The following is a 22,832-nucleotide window of genomic DNA, read 5'->3' as shown; positions in this document are numbered from 1 at the left end:
AGGGGGCGCCTCTGTCTGAGTTACTTACTGTATGAGCTTCTTTCATTATTCATAGTTTTTATCTTGGAGGGGGTTTTAGTTGTGCTTCACTTTTGGGGTGAAATCATCCCAAACTATGCCCTTCTGATACTGTGGTAGTCAAGCCACCTTGACTGAGCCCTGAGACAAAACCCACAAATGGTTTTGTGTGGAAAACATTGACATCCAACAGGTCTAGGGCAGTTTTCCCTATTTGGGGGCTTTTAAGGTTTGGTTTCTGTTGCTTTTTGATAGTGATATGTATTTCCCAAGCTTGGCATAACTAGACCTTTGTTAGCATCAGTGAATGTTCGGGGTATGTATATGTTGATTCTCCTAAACAAAACCACCTTAAGTGTTGTGGGAAGAATGGCTGATTTGAAAAATATATGCTATCAGTTACTCTCTGGTTATATATCCCTCAACTTAGGGTCTTTAGAATTATAGCTTATTATGCTTTAAGTCTAAGAAATTTATAGCTTACTATGCTGTAAATGTATGAAAATCTACACAGGTGTTTCTTGTGTATGTGGCTTGTGTGAACTGTAGGGTTCCTTTGTTCAGTGTCTTGGAAGTATACAGTGAAAGGAGATCATTTGTATAACAGTTAACATCCATGGTAGTGTTTACCCAGAAGTCATTAATAAGGGAGATAGGACATGTGCTTATAGTTATTTTACTAAATGCTTTTTGATTCAGGACAAGACGTTTGATTGTAAACCCTTCAAAGCATTTGGTTGGGTCCTCAGATTCTTATGATACAACTGTATTGTCTGTTGAGAGCTGAGAGCTAAAGTTACGTGATGGGAACATCAGAATCTGATCATTATGAACTTGACTTTGCTCCCCTTTCAAGTCAGCCCGTTGAGGCTTTTTCATCTCAGTGTGTTGAAAAGAACTGCCGAGTTAGCCAGAAAAGCAGTTGAACTTTTTGGAGGGTGCACTATAATTGGAACAGAAGTTCTGGGAAGATGTACGTGAGGTTGCATGTAGCAGAGAATGCGAGGGGAATTGTGCGCCAGCAGTTTCTGTGTCACTGATTAATGGATGTACTGGATGATAAATGTGCTCTGACCGGATTAATGGGATTTAGGAATAGCCCAGAGAACTGGGAAAGGGCTGAGGCACTGGAAGAGTAGATCACAGTGGCGGTGAGGGCTCTGGCCCCAGATGACAGTGAGTGCCCAGATTCACATTGCGAGGGTCCCCAGGGAGGAAAATCACTGTGTTCCCCTGCTTTTAAAAATATACACTTTTTCTTAAAGATGAAGTTTTGGGAGTTCAGTATTAGCTGTAGCCAGAGACCAAAGAAAGAAATTATAGTCATTAATTGAATTAAAGCCATTACCTTAGAAGATTTTTTAAAAAGCCACCAGCATTGTGAAACATTGGAATTAGAAATGCCAGTTTATGTAAAACATAGTACTTTCATGAGTATGGGAAGAGGAAATAGAATCCAAGCAGCTTCACAGTTTAATGCTGAAGGCAGTGCTAAAATTAGGACATATTGCAGCCTGTCACCTTGGAAGCAGGGTGTTGAATCTGGGTGGAGGTGAGGCAAGGTGGGAGGGAGTTTCCACCAGGAGTGTGGTGGCTTCTCAGACCATCCCAGGACCTTTTACAAATTACATCTTTGCATTCCTCAAGGTATTTCAGAAGAGGGGTGTGTGTGTGTGTGTGTGTGTGTGTGTGTGTGCATCTCTGGGGTTATTGTGGTTGGTCACCAGCACAAATCATGTGTTTTCAGCTCCCCTTATGGGCACAGCTAAGGTCCTGTAGAGGACACTTTTTTTTTTTTAACAAAAGAAGAAATGTTTGGGAGTCCATTTCAGTCAAGGCCTATGAAGGAGATAGCTTCAAAGCTCTTGCGAGTCTGTCTTCACCGAATTACGATTTCTGGGATAAGGGTAAATCAAATGACTAAAAAATTTGTCTAGATTTTATTGGTTTGTCTTCCATATGAATTCAGATTGGTCAGAATTTGGTCATGGACTCTAAAAGATCCCAGCCAAACAATAACGTAGCCAAACCCAGTAAGCTCCTTAATTCTTCGTAAAGAGATAAGTTAAAATAGGGCTGCGGCCCAAATGAGAAAAGAAATTAATGCTGTAGATCTGATGTCCTAATAAGGTTATACATTTTTCTGATTTGAAGACCCTTGTTTCTCAGAGGGCTTCCATTTTCCCCATGTTCTTTCTTTCCTCCTCCCTCTAATTAGCCTCCTGCTGGTTATTTTTTTGTATCAATTATCTTTCCCTCTGTAGTGTTCTTGGGCCCTTTAATATTTAAGCCATCTCTTTTGTTTATTTTCTCACTTTTTATGAAATTGCAGTATTTTTTCAGCCCATCTTAGTCCCTAATTCTTCAGCATGTTTACTGTGATTTTTAAAAATCTCAGGATTGATATAGTCTAATTTGCCTAATTTAACTTTTTACTGTTCTTATCTAAGTCAGTGCCACTCAAGCAATTTTTACAGTAACAATTTCCTTTTTATTGATGATACTAATCTCCGGGTCCCGTAGCCCTTTTTTACTACGTGTTAGCTTCCACAATCCTGATGTTTAACCCGATCACTTGTCTGTTCAAAATAGAGAAGAAAGTTCTCATTTTTTTTTAGTATGCAGGATCCAATTAATAGCTGTGTTATCTTCTCACCCCTCTTTAAATGGTTTTTCAAGTACGTTTATTTTCAGTTGCCTGAATTCATTGGGGCGTGTAGAGCAATTTAACTTTCTAAAGTTAAGGGTTAGGGTTTACTTTGGGTTCTAAAACCTCTGTGTTCTTCCAGTGACTGCTGGTGACTTTTCCCTTTCCTTCCTCATCCTTCACATTCTGCTGATGCTAATTCATGTTTGTGTTTCCTTTCGATTTTTAAAAAAATTTGCATAACAGTCAATAATGTAATTGGATTATTCAGGTTTTACATTGGTTGTTACAAGTTTCCTTTAGATTTTTTTTTTTTTTTTTTTTTGTGGTTCGCGGGCCTCTCACCGTTGTGGCCTCTCCCGTTGCGGAGCACAGGCTCCGGACGCACAGGCTCAGTGACCATGGCTTACGGGCCCAGCCGCTCCGCAACATGTGGGATCTTCCCGGACCGGGGCACGAACCCGTGTCCCCTGCATCGGCAGGCGGACTCTCAACCACTGCGCCACCAGGGAAGCCCTCGATTTTTCAAGTACTTTTGATTTTAGTATAAATTACCTTCCGTTTTTCCCAGTTAGTCAATAATAAGAGAGAATGCCCCCATGTTTTCTTTTCTGTTTTCCTAACTGCTTTGTTCTGCCTGAAGGCTCTCTTATTTGGTGGAATGAACACGCTTTCCTTTCTTACGGGAGGAAGGAGCAGAGGTTAAATGCCGAGACAAGGCCATTTGTAGGCTTGGTGCTTCCAGGTTGAAAGAGTTTCCACTTGATGGCCCATATCTTCTCCAGGAGTAGAAAGTGGGATTATCTGAGCGGGAGGGAGTTGATGAGAGCAGTAGGTATCGAATCGATTGCAGCCACACATGCTGCCCTGTGTTAAGGCGAGCGCTGAACAATGATGCTAAAATAAGATAAGGTCAGTCCCATCTGTGTGTCTCTGTGCTTGGGTGGAGCTCATGCACCTCTACTTAGTCCTGAAACACTGACTTGGCCTTCTTAGAACCGTAGACAAAATGCTACTCATTCTTAGTTTAATGTAGTATTTGAGAAATGGCCATTTTTCTTTCTAAATAGAAGTCTGCCCTTGTTTAGCAGTTATATGGTTTAGGTAGGTAAATAAAGGAAGTGCTAGAATGATTTCCACATAAGCTTTTCTGAAAATTTTTTTCATTAGAGGTGCACATCCAGTTTACTCCCCCCCCCACCCCCGTCCAAAGGCATGCTGAGGGTTTGCTTCTTGTTGGAAGAGCTCTTGTGCCCTCCTAGTCATGAGGCCGCAAGGGGCGAAGCCTTCAATGCATCCCCTGTTGAAGGTGCCAGGCCACGAGCAGCAAAAGGCATTTTATGTTGGATGTGATGGCCTAGACTTTGCGATGTGAAAAGCCAGTGGAGTATTTAACGTGTTTGTTTTAAGAGTGGGTGGAAAATCAGGGATTTGGCCTTCCCAAAGCACATAAGTATTTTCTCTCAGTTCAGATTCTGTAAGGACCGGAGATTTCTCAAAGCCCTACTTTGGTTGTTGTTGGTTTTAATTTACCTACCTTACTTAACTTACATTAATAATGTTGATTACTAAACATTCTGCTGTGTATTTTGCAAGAGATGGAGATGAGGGGAACAAAACATTATGAATGGGAAATATTCAGTAAAATTTACAACTTTGTTAATGCTATTTTTTAATTTCTCAGAGTAGACAGTTTTTAGCTGAGGGCTTCTCCTGAGCTGGCCTCTGGGTAAGAAGCTTGCCCACATTAAGAAGACTGAGCTTTGACTGACAAAAATGTGTTTCTCTGCCCGCATGTAGAATTTTAGGTAAATTGGGCCAAAGGTATGGTTGATCACCCTTTTCCTTAAAAATAACTGAAAGAGAGGGCTTCCCTGGTGGCGCAGTGGTTGAGAGTCCGCCTGCCGATGCAGGGGACACGGGTTCGTGCCCCGGTTCGGGAGGATCCCACATGCCGTGGAGCGGCTGGGCCTGTGAGCCATGGCCGCTGAGCCTGCACGTCCGGAGCCTTTGCTCCGCAACGGGAGAGGCCACAACGGTGAGAGACCCGCGAAGCCCCCCCAAAAAAAATTAACTGAAAGAGAAAATTTCATTATTTCAGTGGCAACCCATTCTGATGTCTCCCAATTCAAGAATGATCTTCTTAATGTCGGTGACAAGTTATTCTTGCATTAATTTATGTGCAGTTTCCTCACCTCTTCCCAATGACAGCAAGAATGAGCCCATACATAGAAAACTATCTGCAGTCATGGAATGGTTTTCTTCTTCTACCTTTAAACCTATTTGTAGGCATTTAGCAAATGGAATTTAACTTCCATTATTACCCCATCTTCCTTAGCTCTTCTTTCACTGAAGGAACTGAGGCTTTCTCAAGAGGTTCTCTTGGCATCTTAAACAAATTGCATTTGTGGTTAACATTATGATATCAGAAGCCTGAGTCATGAAAATGGTACTTAGAGATGGGAAACATATGTCAGTGTTGAGCCGACCGTTCCCAGAACAGGATGTCAATTTAATATGCTGTCTGTTCAATTTGCTAAGATGACAAGAAACCGTTTTTACTGGAAGTGTCTGTGCTGTGTGTGTGAGTGTGTGTGTGCGTGTACATGTACCTGTATGTGTGCATTTTCTTCGTTGAAATCTCAGTATGCTCAATTTTCAAATTTAGAAATATGACATCGAGAGAGAATGAAATAGACATAGCTTATCTCACTGATAAACCCCAGTCTTCTCGCTTCTTTTTTACAAGAAAGAGTGCATGTCTAATTCAAAAGTCTGATACTTAAAATATGACCCTTATCTTATCATTCTAGTAGATGAGTCATTTCAGTAGTAATCAAAGGAAGCTGGAAACTTGAGTTTTGACCTCAGGCTGCCTGCGTATTATTGCAGCCTTTTGCTGGTGGTGAGATGCTTTGTTGGTCCTCCAGACACACGTTTAGGAGCACTGAAGTGTCCATGCTGAACGCCATTGACAGATGAAGGAACAAATGGGATGATCTAAGAAAGCTGTAAGGAGGAAAAATTCTGTTGAAAAAAAAAAAAGAAGATTAGGGGGATGGTTGGAAAGAAAATATACAAAAGCGGCCTGTCTGGGAAGAAGAGAGAAGGGTCTGCCTTGGAGTGGGGGCAGAGTGCGTGGTGGTGAAAGCCAGACTCCCTACCTCCTAGCTGTGTGACCCTGGGATCGCTGCAAAACATCCCTTTGCCTCAGATTTCTCATCTGTGCAAGGAGACCTGTCATGATGCTTACTAGACGGGTCAGTACATTTAATCAGAACAGAATCTGGAATGAAACAAGGGTTTGCTGAGTATCAACCACGATTTATCATCACCAGAAATGCTTTGATTTGCACTGTCCAGTAGGTAGCTCCTAGCCACACGGGGCTGTCGAGGGCTTAAAATGGGGCTGGTCTGAACTAGGTTGTGCTGTTTGGTGAGAAATACACATGGAATTTCAAAGATAGTACAAAGCAAAATGTATAAAATATTCATAGGTTTTGTATTCCGTATTTGTTGAACGATATTTTGGGTATACTGGGCTAAATAAAATATTTTGTGAAAATTAATTTCACTTTTTTCTTACGATTTTAATGTGGCTACAAGGACATTTTACGTGACATATGTGGCTTACGCTGTATTTCTGTTGGACAGCGCTGGCCTAGTTGCTTCCCTTAATGTGGCAAGGCCAGAGCAAGAAAACCAAATCCTTGATCTTGCTGGGGATAGCTGTTGAGCCTGGCCTTACAAGCATAAAAGGCGATGCACGAAGTTAGAGACACCCTGGCACAACGGAAAGAAGTCTGTCATCACACATCCTTCAACTTGCCCCTCATGAGCAGGGTGCCATGTGAATGGAAATTTTTTAATGAATCCTGTAAATACTGTATGAACAGTACAATTATGACATTTATGTAGTTGTTAAAAGTTCAAGTGTTTCAAGTGCAAACATTTAAATATATTCCACAGTTTTTTCAACTGTTTTGTCATTTAACACTGTTTGAGCATCAGAACATGGCAGTGGCCTGACCTCTGTGTATCTCTGAGAGGCCATCCCAAATTTGAGCTCGACGTACATAAACAAATTTGAGTTCTGGTTTTCTAAGGAATATATGTGTTCTTTTTTTTTTTCTTTTTTTTAAAATTGAACTATAGTCGATTTACAGTATTGTGTTAGTTTCAGGAGTTCAGCAAAGTTATGCATATATATTCTTTTTCAGATTCTTTTCCATTATAGCTTATTACAGGATATTGAATATGGTTCCCTGTGCTATACAGGAAATCCTTACTGTTTATTTTATATATAGTGGTGTGTATCTGTTAATCCCATACTCCTAATTTCTGCACCCCCCTTCGCCTTTGGTAACCATAAGTTTGTTTTCTATGTCTGTGAGTCTGTTTCTCTTTCATAAATAAGTTAATTTGTATTATTTTTTAGAATCCACATAAAAGTGATATCATATATTTGTCTTTGTCTGACTTACTTCACTTAGTATGGTAACCTCTAGGTCCATTCATGTTGCTGCAAATGGCAATATTTCATTCTTTCTTATGGCTGAGTAATACTCTATTTTATGTATATATATACACACACATATATATCTCACATCTTCTTTATCCATTCATCTGTTGATGGACACTTAGGTTACTTCTGTGTCTTAGCTATTGTAAGTACACATATATTCTTAATTACTTTTTAATCTCCATATTTTACGTGGTCTGAAAATATATTTGCTTTCAGAAGCAACTCAAAAACAAAAACAAAAACAAAAACAAAAACAAGATGGGGAAGGCCATGCTCCTGAAAGAAAAGAAGTTCTTGCGAAGTTGAGTTCAGTTGTCCTGAGGTCTTGTTGTTGGGAAGAGGTGGGTGAACCCACCTCAGAGACAGGGTACCCTGGGAGAGCCCCGAGGGGTGAGAAGCTGGGCTGGCCTCTCCAGCCCAGACAGGATGCATTTGGGGAAATTTGATTCTGGCTTTGACTTGGCTTGATTTGGCTTTATTCTCCCCTTTTCTTTTTTTGCAGTGAAATATGAGGAGTTATACTGCTTTTCATTCAACCCCAAGCTGGATAGAGAAGAAAGGGAACAAGGCTGGATGCTGATCGATCTCAGTGAAGAGTACCAGCGCATGGGCCTCCCTAATAATTACTGGCAGCTCAGCGATGTGAATAGAGATTACAGAGTGAGTGGAGGCATTTGGTGAAATGCAGATACTTAATCCAGATGAAACCATGATTTCACATAGTTTAGCATGACTTCTGTTTGATCTCCTTCAACTTCGATAGCTCTTTGTGGGTACAGATGTGTGGATTCCCAAGTCTCCCTTGGTTATTGCTGGCTCTGTTTCCTACTTGCACCTAGAATCAGAACGTGTGAACAGGGTCACCCCAGAGAACATCTCCTCTAATGGATGAGGGAGTGGAAACCCGGAGAGGCCCAGCGGTGGGCCTCAGGGCCAGCACCTCCCTTCTTCCAGCCAGTCTTTTTATAGCTCAGTGAGTGATGGCTGGGGAGTCACAGAGGCTCTGCTGGCAGCTTGGCACGAGCTCTCTGTGCTCACTGAACTCTTGATTGGTACACAAGGTCACCAAGAGCCTTCCCTAGAGAAATGAGGAGAAATATGTCTGCACTTACGGAAGGGAATGGGCGATGCAGCGAAGCAGGGGGGGCAGAGCCAATTCCATATTCTCCCTGAGGGTGGGCTTACAAATCAGTGTTGATTTCCTTGTTAATTTTTAAAGTGTTTTCAGTAATAAAAGTACATGAGAACATTGCAGAGAATTTACAAAAGAGAAGAGAGCCGGCATCCCATTGCCCTAACATTCTTCTAGAAGGTTTTAAATTTTTTCTTAATTTTTTTATCATCTGCACAGTCCAATAACTTTTTTCTTACGAGTAATGCATTTCATTGTTTACAATTGGAAAATGTCAGGGCAAAGGAGCCGTTCAAATATATACAACAAAAATGGAATCATACTACATATGCCTTGTGTTTTGCTTTTCTGCACATAGCATATTGTGAGTGTTATCCTGTCAATAAATATATTTTATATCATTTTAAAACATTATATAATATGACATAGTATGGCTATATCATAGTCTGTCTAATTTTTAGACATTTAGGTTATTATTATTTTTCACTCTTTTAAATAACATAGTGAGAACATTCTGGTAACTGTACCTTTGCCCATGTTAAAAGTCTTTTTTTAAAGACAGATTCCTAAAGGTGGAATTTGTATGTCAAAAGGTTTACTCAAATTTTTGTACATATTATCAAAAAGAACTGCAGGGCTTCCCTGGTGGCGCGGTGGTTAAGAGTGCACCTGCCGATGCAGGGGATGCGGGTTCGTGCCCCGGTCCGGGAAGATCCCACATGCTGCGAGTGGCTGGGCCCGTGAGCCATGGCCACTGAGTCTGCGCGTCCGGAGCCTGTGCTCCGCAACGGGAGAGGCCACAACAGTGAGAGGCCCACGTACCGCAAAAAAAAAAAAAAAAAAAAGAAAGATTGTACCAATTTATATAAATTCTCAACAGTTGTGTAGGAGAATGCTTGAGTCTTTGTACCTTCACCATTAAAGAGTTTATTTCTTAAAAATCTTTTGACAGCTTGATAGTGGGATAAGTGATTTCTCAATTTAATCTTCACGCCTTCATCTCTTGAATTGTAGTTTCGTACATGCCGACCATTTATATCTTGTCCACTCTTAACTGACCATTTCTGGCCGCATATTTTGAATCCTGATTACTTTCTTCACCTTACCATATGGATTTTCTATATTGTGACAGTATTCGTATCAGTAATTAAATGACTGTGTAACATTCCATCAAGTGAATGTACCGTAATATACTTAAATATTTCCCTATTATTAGGCATTTAGAGTGCTCATAATTTTTGCCATATGAATAGTTCTGGGAGTAATATCTTTGTTCGTGTGATTTCCCCCATATTTTAAATTATTTTCTAAGGATAAATTCCCAGGACCAATTACAAGGCATAAGAGGCTTAAATCTTTTTTTTTAGATTTCAAGCAGGCAGGCCATTGATGTTTTTGCTTTTGATCAGTATTTGGTTGTTAATTTCTGTTCCCTTGTATAGCAAGCAGTGTATGTGACCTGTAAGATTTGAACTTTGGGGATTTTTTGAAGATTTATGTCTTCATAAAACACCCAATATTTGATTTTATCAATGTTTTGAGTCTGGAAAAAATGTATATTCTCTGTTATTTGGGTATAAAATTCTGTCTCCATCTAAATTAAGTTTCTTATGTTATTTTGGTCCCTTTGCTCACTTGATTTCTGACAGAGGTATGTAAAAATTTCCCATTATGATTGTTGATTGGACGTTTTCTCCTTACACTTCTAAAGTGTTTGCAGTATATATTTTTGAAGTTATGTTGTCCAGCACATAATGGTTTAGGACATCTGTTTGGTGTGCTTTTTATCAACTTAAAATATCCTTTTTTCCTGTGAATGGTTTGAATTCTATTTTGTATTATTATGTTTCTACTGTTTTCTTCTTCTTGTCAGAATTTGCCTGGTAGAGCTCTACTTATCCTGTTACTTTCAGTGATCCTATATGAATGTTTTGTCCTTTTAAAAAATATCTAACAGTGGGAATTCTCTGGCGGTCCAGTGGTTAGGACTTGGCACTTTAACTGCTGAGGTCCAGGTTCAATCCCTGGTCAGGGAACTAAGATCCCGCATGCCGCAGGAAAATAATAATAATAATAAAAAAATAATAATAATCTAACAGTAGTTATCTTTGGGTTGTGAGGGTGGAATGTGTTGTTTTTTCTCAAATTAGGTATGGTTAGATTTTGATTTTGCAGTAACTGATACCTATGACATTGTTCTAGATACGATGCTTTGTGGTTTTACTAGTCATGTTTTTCCCCTTTTCATATCTATAGCTAGATAGTTTTTTTCTTGTATTTGCCTGTAGTTTTGGAAATATACATCTTACTGCTTTCTTCCATTGATTATTCTTCATTTTAAAACAGCTGTTTATTTATTATGCCACTCTTCCAACATACACAAAACTTTGAAAAATAATGAAATGAACAGCAGGGACCTGCGTACTATGTAAGAACAAACATGGCCAATGCTGTTAAACCTCCTTAATATTCCCTCCAAATCACTTCCTGCTCCAGGGTCCCTGACTGCAATTTGGTGTTGTCATTCCTTTCTATTTATAACGTTTCTACGTTTGTAAGTAGCGGCATGTAGTATCTTTTCGTGCGTTTTTTACACTTTCTGTATGCGGTATCATGCTGAATGTTGCTTACTGAAACTTGACTTTTCACGCAAGTTGTATTTGTGAGATTCATTTCATTTAACAAACACATGTATAATAGTTACCACATGCCAGGCTATGTTCTAGAAGCTTAAAAAATGTTAGCAGTCCTGTGTGGTAGGTGTTGTTATTGTCCCTGCTTTCAAATGGAGAAACTCAGGCAGAGACAGATTAAGTAACTGTCCAAGATGTAAAGAAGTTAGTAACTGTTGAAACCTGTAGCTCTTGTTTATTCATTCTTCACTATTGTCTTATACTCCATTTTACAAATATACCATAGTTTAAACTTTTATTTATTCTTTTTGTTTCTCTTTTGTTTTCCCATCTCAACTAAAGCCGTTATCTGGCTTATATATGACTCATAGTACATTTTGAGTTTCTACCTAGGAGTAGAATTTCTGAGTTAGAGGGTATGTGGATTTTAGCCTTACTAGATATTGCCAGATTCTTTTTTTTTTTAAGATTTTTTTTTTGATGTGGACCATTTTTAAAGTCTTTATTGAATATGTTACAGTACTGCTTCCGTTGTATGTTTTGGTCCTTTGGCCGCGAAGCATGTGGGATCCTAGCTCCCTGACCAGGGATTGAACCTGGACTCCCCACATTGGAAGGCGAAGTCTTAAGCATGGGACCGCCAGGGAAGTCCCATTGTTGCCAGATTCTTTTCCAAAGTGTTTGCATGGACTTACACATCTAAGATATGATTTCTCATTACCCCACAGACTTACCAACAGTTGGTATTTACAGTGTTTGGTGGTATCCCTACTTATTGACCCAACAGTCTTCTGGGAATTTCTTCTAAAGAGTTAGCATAAACGCACAGTGACGTACACAGTTATTTATTGATGCATTGTTTATCAAAGCATGTATTAGAAGAAACCCAAATTTCTTTAATAGAGGACCAGTTAAATAATTTTGGGTCTATTCGTAAAATTAAATTAGTGTGTAGCCATTAAAAACATGTAGAATATTTCCATGTACTGATAAGGAAAGATCGCTAAAGTATATTGTTAGGTTCAAAAAAGCAAGGCACAGTATCGTGAATATAGTGTGATACCTTTTATTTTATAAAAGAGGGAGAAAAATAAGACTTGTTCATATGGATGTGTAATTGCCCCAAAGTGATAACCTAGAAAGTAGGTGGGAATGGGATGAATAGAACACAAGGGTGAGGCTGTGCACCTTTTTGTATTGTTTTATTTTTTTTTATAACCATGTGAATTTATTAACTAATCAAAACGTTAAATTTGAGAAAATGCCAATTGAATTGGTGTGAAATAGATCTCAGTGTGGTTTTCTTTACATTGCCCTGTTGTCATTTATAGCTGTTGCAAATATCTCCTCTTAGGAGATATTTATGTACTGTGCCTAGAGTATCTTTTAATTCTCAGAAGTTTTGAGTTGTCAATGTTTCCTAGTTTGTTTCATGGTTTTAGCATATTGTTTAAGAAAAAATCCTGGTCTATTCGCTAACCTTTGTCTCAGTTTACACTGTGTAATTTCCATAGTTACATTTTCACTAACTATGATTATTATAGCTTTATAGTAAATCTTGATATTCTACAAGTCAGGTCCTTCCACATCCTTCTGAATATATTGAATGTACAGATTATTTGGGATAGAATGGCCACTGTCATGATACTGAATTTTCTTTGTAATTACTCTTAAATGTAACGATCATAATCTTACACTGTGAGTGGACATTTGGGTCCTTTTTGTCTCAATCATTATAAAGTATCTGGCTAATGTAATAGTTTGTTCCCATGCTAAAGCCAACCTTTGCAGTGAATTTCTAGCCTTGAAATGAAAGGCAGGAAAATCCAAGTTTAGTAAAGAAAATAGGATATCCTTTTACAATTTAAAAAAAATATGACACACCCTTGGGTGGGGAAGAAAATGAGGCTAAGGCACGTCTTGTGGAATAATATTTTCTTGAAAACACAGGTTCTTGTTGTTTTTGATGAGGTTTCCTTCTAGACTTAGCACCACAAACATGACTCACGTTTAGTCACTTAAGTTCTACAGTATAGAGACTGCAAAACATGAGTTATTCAGCATTTTTTTCCCAAAAGTAATACACAGCAAACCCAAACTAACAATCAACAAACTGTGTTGAAACAGAAAAGGTGAAAACCTAGGGGATTTTCTGATTTTACAAATATCATTGAAATGGCGAGAAAGGTGATGAACCCTCATTTATTACCAGTTAAAAAATGTAATAAAAGTTGGTTCCATCAAACTATTTCTGACTGTTAGTCCATCGGGAAGATTATGTCATCATCCATTACTTTTGCTTTTAACCTCATGGTTGAGAAAAACCTCTACTTTTTCCTCCCTTCTTTTATAAGAGTTATTTCTTTCTTTTCACAAGTTATTTGATGTAAGTGGGGCTAGTGATGTCATCTGATGGAGAAGAAGCTTTTGTCCATGGTGGAAAGAACACCATACATAGCGCACAGAGACTTAGGTTCCAGAGCCGGCGCTGCCCTTTTCTCTCCATGTGGTCTTGGGCAGGCTAATTATTATTATCATAATCACCTCTATCAGCATTGCTATTATCCCTGTTTATAAGACACTTGCTTCTGGTAATCTAACTCTCTAAGCTAAGATTTCCTTTCTGTACCTAACTCTTAAAATTATCTTTCTTTAAATAAAATAATTGGCGTTCATTACTAGGTTAAATTTTTAATCTAGTTCTCTTGGAATAAAATTGAAAGTATAACCCAAACCAGTAATTTTAAAAAATCTTGTTTATTTCAGTTCTCTACAGCTATAGTTTATGTATTATTTTATTTTATGTATATACAAATCATTTCATGCTGTTCATACCACTTCTCCCCATTACATCATAAATTCCTTGAGATAAATTTTAGGTCTTAAATGTTGAAGAAGACCGTTGTCTTTATAGATATATCTCAGTTCCTGACAACTAACCCTCGCCCTGAAGTGCTCAACTGAGTGACGGGTCCTCAATAAATACAGAGCCTTGGCTGGCTCTCAGGTGGATACTATGCTGCAGTGGTAAATACATGTATTGGGAGGTTGTAACCAGGGCAACAAAGATCAAAGATTCCTGGGATTGTGAACTCCTTGAGGCCAGTAAATCTTTTGTTATTCATCACTGCTCTAGCACCTAACCTAATGCCTGACACATAATAAGTATTCAGTAAAAATTTGTTGATAGACACCAGTATTCTATGATAATCATCACATTTCTAAGAAACTAGAACTTAATGATTCCAACCACTAAAAAGAAAGGATGATTATGTAACATGACAGAGGTGCTAATTGTCACTACAATGGCAATTGTATTACAATGTACAAATGTATCAAATTAATATGTTTTACACTTTATACAGTGTTATATGTTAAATATATTTCAGTTAAAAAAAAAAAAACTTGTTGAATGAATGAAAGAATTACCAAAAAAGGTTCCTCTTGGCCAGGCGAACCAAGACACGCAGGCACTCCAGGCAGGCTTATTTAGCGGAGGACAAAGAAAATCGTTCCCTTATTAATTAAAAAAAAATTACGCAGGATTTGTTTGAACTTACTTACTGGAACTTAGTGAACTTACTGAAAACCTACCAATTTCCTTTTTAAAACTGCTATTTTAAGAAAACGTTGTTAAGTCTGGTGCAATGACTACGTCTCTTGAACTCAGACGCGCAGGTGTGGTCTGTGTAGTAATGTTCTGGCTGCCTGACTCCAGAGAGGTCCTGACACCAGATTTGCAGGGAAGCAAGTGTAGTGTCTGTGGGCAGTAATTGCAGTAAAATCTCAGGTTCCAAGTAGGTTGGACCATCTGTTCTTGGTCTGGGATTTTTGTCTCAGTGCCAGAGCCCACGTTGACGTCTTTGGTAATCTTGCCTAAAATGCCGTTGGGGAAATGCTCTGGGCCTGGGAACTTCACTTCTGTGGCCCATCTGTCTCCTTCTCAGTGCGGTGCCCAGGCTGGAAGCAGACAAGGTAGGCAGGAGGGCAGGCGAGGGAGGCGTCGTCACAGAACAACTGATGTGCGCTTTGTGACGGGTTCTCGTTCCCTTCGGTCCCGTGAGTGGTAAGGACGGGCGGGATGGTTAGAGGACGTGCAGACACACATTTCCCCTGCTGCTATGCCTGCTTGAGGACTCTGCTTGAAGCGCCCAAGGAGGTGCTTGACTTCTAGGAAATAAACAAAGTTCAGGAACTGCCATCTAAACGGTCCTCGTGTTGCAAAAGGATGGGTTGGCTGCCATCAAAGCAAAATATGTCGAGCAAGAAGTCGACTATTACTGTGGCCACCATTCGCATTTCTGTCAGGATTAATGGTTGATGAAGAGCCTCGTCACTGGTGTCCTTGTATCAGCCGCGGGGGATGTCATTTCTGTTCCGTGTCAGTTTCAGAGAATAGCAAGTGCTCAGTAGTTTGACTTCTTGAAGGTCGTGAAGTTGGCAAGTTGGAGCTAGGTTTGTTTTTTTTTTTTTGCGGTACACGGGCCTCTCACTGTTGTGGCCTCTCCCGTTGCGGAGCACAGGCTCCGGACGCGCAGGCCCAGCGGCCACGGCCCACGGGCGCAGCCGCTGCGCGGCATGTGGGATCCTCCCACACTGGGGCACGAACCCGTGTCCCCTGCATCGGCAGGCGGACCCTCAACCACTGCGCCACCAGGGAAGCCCCTGGAGCTAGGTTTTAAACCCCTGATATCTGACAGAATTGCCGGACCATTCCGAGGCGCCAGAGCTTCCACTGGGGGAAATCACTGCCAGGGATGCGCAGAGAGGGTAAATCATTTCTTACCACTTCTAAAATCGTCACGTAAGAAACAAAAAGTTGTCGTAGTGTGTGGTGAGGGGTGGAAGCGCAGGGGAGAGGAATTGGGTCGGCCCCCGAAGAGCGGGTGGGCTTTGGGAAGATGTCTGGGGAGGGTGTTGGCTTGACCGTCACCTCAGATAGGAGCGCACAGAGGGTGTGCCAGGGACGGGAAGGTGCCCTGAGGAGGTCACCACTGGTGCTGGCATTTTAGGACATTGTCTCCCAGCGTCAGGCGGTCTTAAACAGGCAGCTGAAGTTTTCCCCGTTGCCAGGATGCAGAACTGCAGTCTGTCCCTTTTCGATGAAAGAAATGCTCGCTTGTCACTGTCTCACCTGCCACCAAGAGCCCTTGGAGAGAAGGGGCAACGCCTGAGGGCAGGATGATGAAGAGTGTCTTGCTTTGCTTCACTGTGATTTCTTAGAACCAGCGCTCCACTTCTCTGAAGCGGCTCTGTAACTGGTTAAGAACACTTAAATATGCAACCTGTAAGCCCAGTGAAATGGAATTTCTGGTGGCAGTTTGTAAATCATGACTAGATTGCCTAAAACATGCCCTTGTGCTTTCCACAACAGGTTTGTGACTCTTACCCTACTGAGCTGTACGTTCCCAGAACGGCCACGGCACACATCATAGTGGGGAGTTCCAAATTCCGGAGCAGACGGCGATTTCCTGTCCTTTCTTACTACCATAAAGATAACCACGTAAGTCTCAAGGCATGCTTTTGTTTCATGCTTTGCTTTTCTTCTTTTATCATAAACAGGCCTTTTCCAGGGAATTCTGCCGTGTGTGGGGGTTTGAATTCTTTTTAAAGTATGTGGATATTGCTGTGTGTGTGGTACGACATGACACGACACGACTGTGCTTAAACCCTTATCTCCTGTAGAAGTTGACCTTCCGTGCTTATTTGACAATAAAGAAATGGGAAAGAGTCACAACACACCTAACCATAATCATCTGAGTGGGTGCCGTCCTCGCTTCTAACTGGTCACCTTGGGAGGCTCTGTACTGAAGAGCCTATTTTACAAAAGCCTAAAAGCCATGGCACGTTCTTTCTCTTCTTTTTTTAAATGCAACATATATATGTTTTTTCAGTATCTTCAATATAAGAAATCTTTCTTTATGGAGAGCGAGTTTCAGTTTTTAAAATAATATTGGTGAAAGCTAGAATTAGGTTTGTCTGCAACGAAGAGAGACCATAAGTAACCGTGGCTTAAATAGGATAGAATTTTATTTTCTCTCCCATAAAACTCCCCAGGTAGGCAGTCAGGGCCTGGTGTCCTGGTTCTGCCCCACTCAGCCCTCAGGGACCCGAGCTCCCGGTGCCTTTCTGCTCTGCCAGCCCTGGGGGTCGCCCCCATCACGTGGCGTGAGAGGTGACTTTAGTTCCAGCCGTGACCTCCGCGCGGCAGCAGATGGAAGGGGGCGCAGTGGTGCCCTCGCTGCTTTCGGAGGGAGGCTCCCCAAACTGCCATGGGACAGCGCTGCTCCTATCCTGTTGATCAGAACTGCACAGGGCCTGTGGGAAAAGACAGTCCTGTGGGTAACTGTGGAAATCACAGCTAAAAGCTGTGATTCCATTTCTGTAGAGGATGAGAAGACAAATTTGGGGAGACAAGAATGATCTTCGTTACCTGCTGTAGAGGTCATGTGACTTCAGCCGGGCGAAAACGTTTGGTTTTCAAGTGAGATAACATAGCCTCATTTGACTTTAATCCCAAACTATAAACAATCGCAACAGATGTGTGTGAGTGTGTGCCGTGCATGCACCTATAGGCAGGGCGTGGGGCAGGATCTGTGTCCGCTCTTAAAAGGAGGCTTCCAGAAATACACTGAGCAGTGCCAGCTTGGCCAGAGTAAGGCATATAGCCTTCTGTGGTGCCCCACTTTGAAGGGAGATATTCACTCAGCCGTGTAAGGTCCGTTAATTGAAAGGATATTAATGGTCTTATTTTCAGTTACACTCACTGCTCTGAAATGGCCTAAAGAAAGCAGGTATTTCATTAATATCCTGTATTATTTGACTCCAAATATATCTCAGCCTACACAGAGCTGGCCTGATGGTGAGAGGCAAAGGAAGATGTGAATCTCTTTTTTTTAAAAAAATGATGGGATGAAAAGGGATGTGGAATTTCATGATGTTGTATTTGAATTTAGGATGCCAGGAACATTTACTTTTGTTTTGTAGCATCCATTGATAAAGAAGTAAGAGAGGAGAGGGAGGGAGAATCTTTGATGGTTATGTCAGAGGTGGGGATGGACCGGGTATTAGAAAGTGAGCTTAGGCCTGATCCTACTTCTTTTCCTTCTGTTTTGATTTTCTTGAGAAAAGGAATTTTTTTGTCAGTGTGAGTATTATAAAGGGCAAGCATGTAATGTCTGAGGATAGGATAGAATTTTTAGCAGTTAGGCCACAGAGACCAGCTTCTTTGCCTCTTGACGTCAGACCCTCATCACCCCATTCCCGCTCTCGTGCTCTGTTCTTTACTTGATCTCCAAGCCCGGAAATGAACTCACACAGCCATCAGTTATGGTTAAAAATAATTGATTTCCTGTACTTAAAATTTTAAAGCAAACAGTACTTTAAGTTTTAGCTCTTCTTACAAGATAGAGAAGGTTTCTAAGCATTGCTAAGAAACCATTTCTGGTTGCCCAGGGAAATACTTCATGTACATGCATGCCCACTCTCCCACACCCACGACCTAAAATCTCTGCTGCAGGTAGAATACGATCAAATTTGTGGTTTTATAACAACGCTCAGGTTTTCATATCCAGGTTAATTATGTAAATGCTTCCAAGGTGACCAGGGGTTTTTAGAGCGGGAGATACCATTAGCGAAGGTGGATTTCTGTGGTTCGGCGGGAGACACAGGAAATATCAGTGCAGTATTTCATGCTGTTGCTCAGAAAAACCCACACATAAGCCAGGCATCTTCCGTGAAAAGTAAACAGCTAGAAAGTACCTAAGTTTGCGGACCTTTCTTTCTTCCTTTTTGTGATTTTAGACTTTTTAGACGAGTAGGTATTCCTGCCCCAGTAGAACTCAGGCTTGGGAATAAGAATATCACATTTTCTAGTTAAATTCTGTCCCTCGCATAGCCCCTTGTTCCCAAGGAGCACTGAAGATTTGGGTGGTGAGATGAGTTGGCCGGTGTTGGGTAGTGGGAATTGGTGATTAGATTAAGAAAAAGCTTGACATGTACCTCATGTCGTGAACAGGAAGCCCCGTTGAGACTCCTTTGATATAAATCCCCCCGCTGATGGTACATCATTACCTTTGGACCGGCTTTTAGCATACATGGTGTTGTAATCACTTCCTGTTCACCCGTTGGTGAGGTCAGGATTCCTGCCCTAGGGTTTACTGGGCTGACTGAACACATGGCATCTGACATTGGACAAATGAGGTTTATTAGTTACATATGCCCCCTGCCCAGGGGAAGAAGGCACTGCATGGCAGGCAGGGCTGTAGGAAGTTTGCACTCAGGAATCGAGTGAACCAGCAGAGATGGTGTGAGGCAGGCTTTGGAGTCTCAGGAGGATGAGTTGACCCCTGGTTCCCAGGGGAGCACGCGATTGGCTGGTTTGAGTAATTCCATGGGCTGGCAGGGGACGAAACGCACTGCTCTGGGATGAGAAGGGGCTGCATCTGGTCCTTTGGGAGAAGGGTTGCTTAGCTGGGGACTTTATCCACGGAAGCAGGGTATGGAGGGGAGCTTGCAGCTGACCATTTGAGGTCCTGCTGATGTTACCAGCTGTTAAGGGCAGCACTTAACGTTAATTTCAGGCCTTGAACCACACATGAGTTATACAGAGCCATCCAGAATCCTTTTGGATATCAAACGGTTCAACAGCTTCGCAGATCACAGTTAGAGATGTGTCAGTGTCACTTGTGTTTGGAAGCCGCGGTATCCTTGGTTCTTTCTTACTAAATATTTTAATTGCTTTTAAGAAAGCAGTTCTGCTTTAAATCATTAATAGCATGGTATCCCCAAATCACAGTACAAATCTTTGGGAAGCCCAAGTCTGAAAGATTTCCAAAGAGGCCATTTTCCTTAAGAAAAATATAGACCTTCTTGCCCTTCTTTTATAAATAATGTTTATTGAAACTTACTTTGTGTTAGGCATAGTTCTAGGAGTGTTATATACCTCATCACACTCTGTAGTTTTGGTATTATTATTATCCCTGTATTAAAGATGAGAAAAACCAAGGTTCAGAGATGATAGGTAAATTACCTAAGATTATATAGGAAGTGAGAACACACCTTGGATTAAAAGCCAGATCTTTTTGAATCCTGCCTCTTAATTCTCTCTCATGCTTCTTGACTTATTTACACACATGGGCGCTATATTATGTTGGTTCAGAAAATATTTTGCCTGGATTCAACTCCTAGCTCTGTGACATTGGGCAAGTTCCTTTACCTCTCTGTGCTGTGGTTGTCTCATCTATAAAATGGAGCAAATAATAGATCTTACTGTATATGGTAGTTGGGAAGATTAAATAAAAATACACAGAGTTCTTCTAATAGTGCCTACCACATAGTAAGCATTCAAAAACTATTGGCTATTTTATAGATTATCAGTAGCCTTTGTAAATGAGGCTCTCATGACGGTTTACCATTGAGGAGTCTTATCTCTGCTCTCAGGTGGCTGACATCAGTAAGAAATGCTGCCAGGTAATGGTGCAATTCTCTCAACAGTCTTGACTCTCTGAGGTGTGTATAGGGTGGACAGGGCACTTAGAGACTACTCACCGCTCTTTACAAAGCGGACAGCTCTACGCCAGCAATCACTGAGTCAGTGACGAATTCTGTTAGGAGCCTATCTATAGATTATTAAGAAAATGTAACTACAAAGTATTAACATGTAGTCTGTTTAATATATCTGGTTTAATTTATCGACTACATTTCATAGTGTAACTCTGTTCTGACTTAACCCTTCACTGAAAACTGCTCTCAGCCTGAAGGTAAGTAGTAATAGTTGTCACTAATTGGCTTCATTTCATGGTTGGACCTGCACTAGTTGAGTGAGTTTAGGTGCGCCGTATGCTTCCTTGGACAAATTCTCCCCGTTGAGATATGGTCTCTTCCCCATCTAGCTCTTCTGATAGGATCTAAGAAATTGCCTGATGGTAGCTGTCCTTAATTAGTATTTCCTTAGCCCAGACAAAGCCAGCTCAGAATTGTTTTCTGCTCCAGTCAGAGCGGCTGACGTGACCCCTCTGCACATCATAGGAGACGGGAGCCTGGATGAGCGCAGTGAGAGCATCTGCGGCGCTTTACTCTCTGTCCATCCACTGCAGCTTGCCTTTTGTCCCCAAGCCCCCTCTGGCCCCTGCCGTCCCTTTGCCTTGCTGCTGGCCGGCCTCCCATCCACGGTCAGACCCCCGGGGCCCTTTCTCCTCCACTCTGTGGTTGGACTTCTGCTGCCAACAGCTTGAGAATTCAGCAGCCCTGGAGCCCCTCTCTTGCCCCTTTGCTTTGCTTCCCACTCCGCAGGGACCGGCCCCCTGAATCTGGCTGCAGGCACAGAGTTCCTGGAGCGCCTCAGCAATTGCCCCTCTCTGTCACAGAAGGTACTGGAACCCTCGGGCGGTTGCCCGGTTACTTGTCTGCAGTTCTCGGTCCTGCCGGGAGCTTCTCTGCTGGAGGATCATATGGTTAGTAAGAACCATCCCTGCCTTCCCCAGCGAGGAGTGCCAAAGCTCACCAAACCCTGGCTAAGGAGTGCTGGCATGGGCTTTAAGGACAGTCAGGCTGTGCTTGGACTCAGAGCTGGAGTGGCTTCCAGGATGAAGCCCTGCCTGCAGGCTCCCTGAACGGGCTGGGCCACGGCTGTTTTCAGGGGAGGTTTCCCTGCTCAGCCTGCCCCGAGCCGGGGGGCTGCCTGCATCCTCTTACACAGGGGGCGCCTGGGCTCAGTTCTTCAGAAGAGTCATTCCTAGATTGTATTTGGTGATTTGAGTTCAATTTAAATGTTATAAATCTAAATCCATAAAATGTATTTTGCCACAAAAGTGTAAGTTTTACAGCTGTGAGGTTGTGGCTACACTCACCTATTAATAACTCAGGGAAGTGTTTGTGCTGTTATGTATATTGTTTATGCTGTTGTGTATATATTATTTATTCATTTAGTTTTGGCTGCGTTGGCTCTTTGTTGCTGCGCGTGGGCTTTCTCTAGTTGCAGTGAGCATGGGCTACTCTTCGTCGTGGTGCGCGGGCTTCTCATCGCGGTGGCTTCTCTCGTTGTGGAGCGTGGGCTCTAGGCACGCAGGCTTCAGTAGTTGTAGCATGTGGGCTCAGTAGTTGTGGCTTGCAAGCTCTAGAGCACAGGCCCAGTAGCTGTGGCACATGGGCCCAGCTGCTCCGCGGCATGTGGGACCTTGCTGGACCAGGGCTTGAACCCGTGTCCCCTGCATTGGCAGGTGATTCTCAACCACTGCGTCACCAGGGCAGTGGTGCAGTGTACCCTTAGAATCGCAGAGTAGAGAAATCGAAGAATAGAATGCAGATCAGTTCCCCAGAAAGACCTTGCTTCTAACTTACCTGGTCAGCCCAGGTCCATGCCTGCTGTCCTTAGAAGCTAGCAGCAGCCTGGGCTTCATCACTGTGAAAACTCCCCCATTTAGGATTAGAATTGGTTTTTATTTTTTTTTGCGGTACGCGGGCCTCTCACTGTTGTGGCCTCTCCCGTTGCGGAGCACAGGTTCCGGACGCGCAGGCTCAGCGGCCATGGTTCACAGGCCTAGCTGCTCCGCGGCACGTGGGATCCTCCCGGACCGGGGCACGAACCCGCGTCCCCTGCACCGGCAGGCGGACTCTCAACCACTGCGCCACCAGGGAAGCCCTAGAATTGGTTTTTGGTATTTGTGTTGTTTCTAAATGGGCTAGTAAATGATGGAAACACTAAAGAAGTCACTTTTATAATTTTTATAAGTTTTACTAGAATAGTTACTTACTGTATATTTCTACTTTGGCAGGAAGATGAAACAGTAGTGGTGAAGAGGAACGTAGGATGTTTAACTGGCTTTACATTTCATAGTTTGGGTCCCACCTAAACATCCTTACACATTCCTAATTTCT

General features: G+C 41.9%; 1 protein-coding gene across 3 annotated transcripts in view; it reads left to right on the top strand.

Moving 5' to 3' along the window:
- Nucleotides 1-22,832, top strand: part of MTMR7 (myotubularin related protein 7) — a 96,763-nt gene that overhangs the window by 39,663 nt on the left and 34,268 nt on the right. For 2 of the 3 annotated variants that reach the window (XM_079909512.1, XM_079909511.1), the window contains exons 4-5: nt 7,693-7,850; nt 16,330-16,458. In XM_079909512.1, the coding sequence (XP_079765638.1) occupies nt 7,693-7,850; nt 16,330-16,458 (287 nt within the window). Of the gene's footprint in view, nt 1-7,692; nt 7,851-15,317; nt 15,726-16,329; nt 16,459-22,832 lie in introns of those variants that run through there. The other variant, XM_079909513.1, reaches the window with a different exon arrangement.

The sequence above is a fragment of the Stenella coeruleoalba genome, assembly GCF_951394435.1.
Source record: "Stenella coeruleoalba genome assembly, chromosome: 21".
Classification (NCBI taxonomy): domain Eukaryota; kingdom Metazoa; phylum Chordata; class Mammalia; order Artiodactyla; family Delphinidae; genus Stenella; species Stenella coeruleoalba.
Note: the sequence above shows the minus strand (reverse complement) of the source record. Positions and strands in the feature narration are given on the sequence as shown.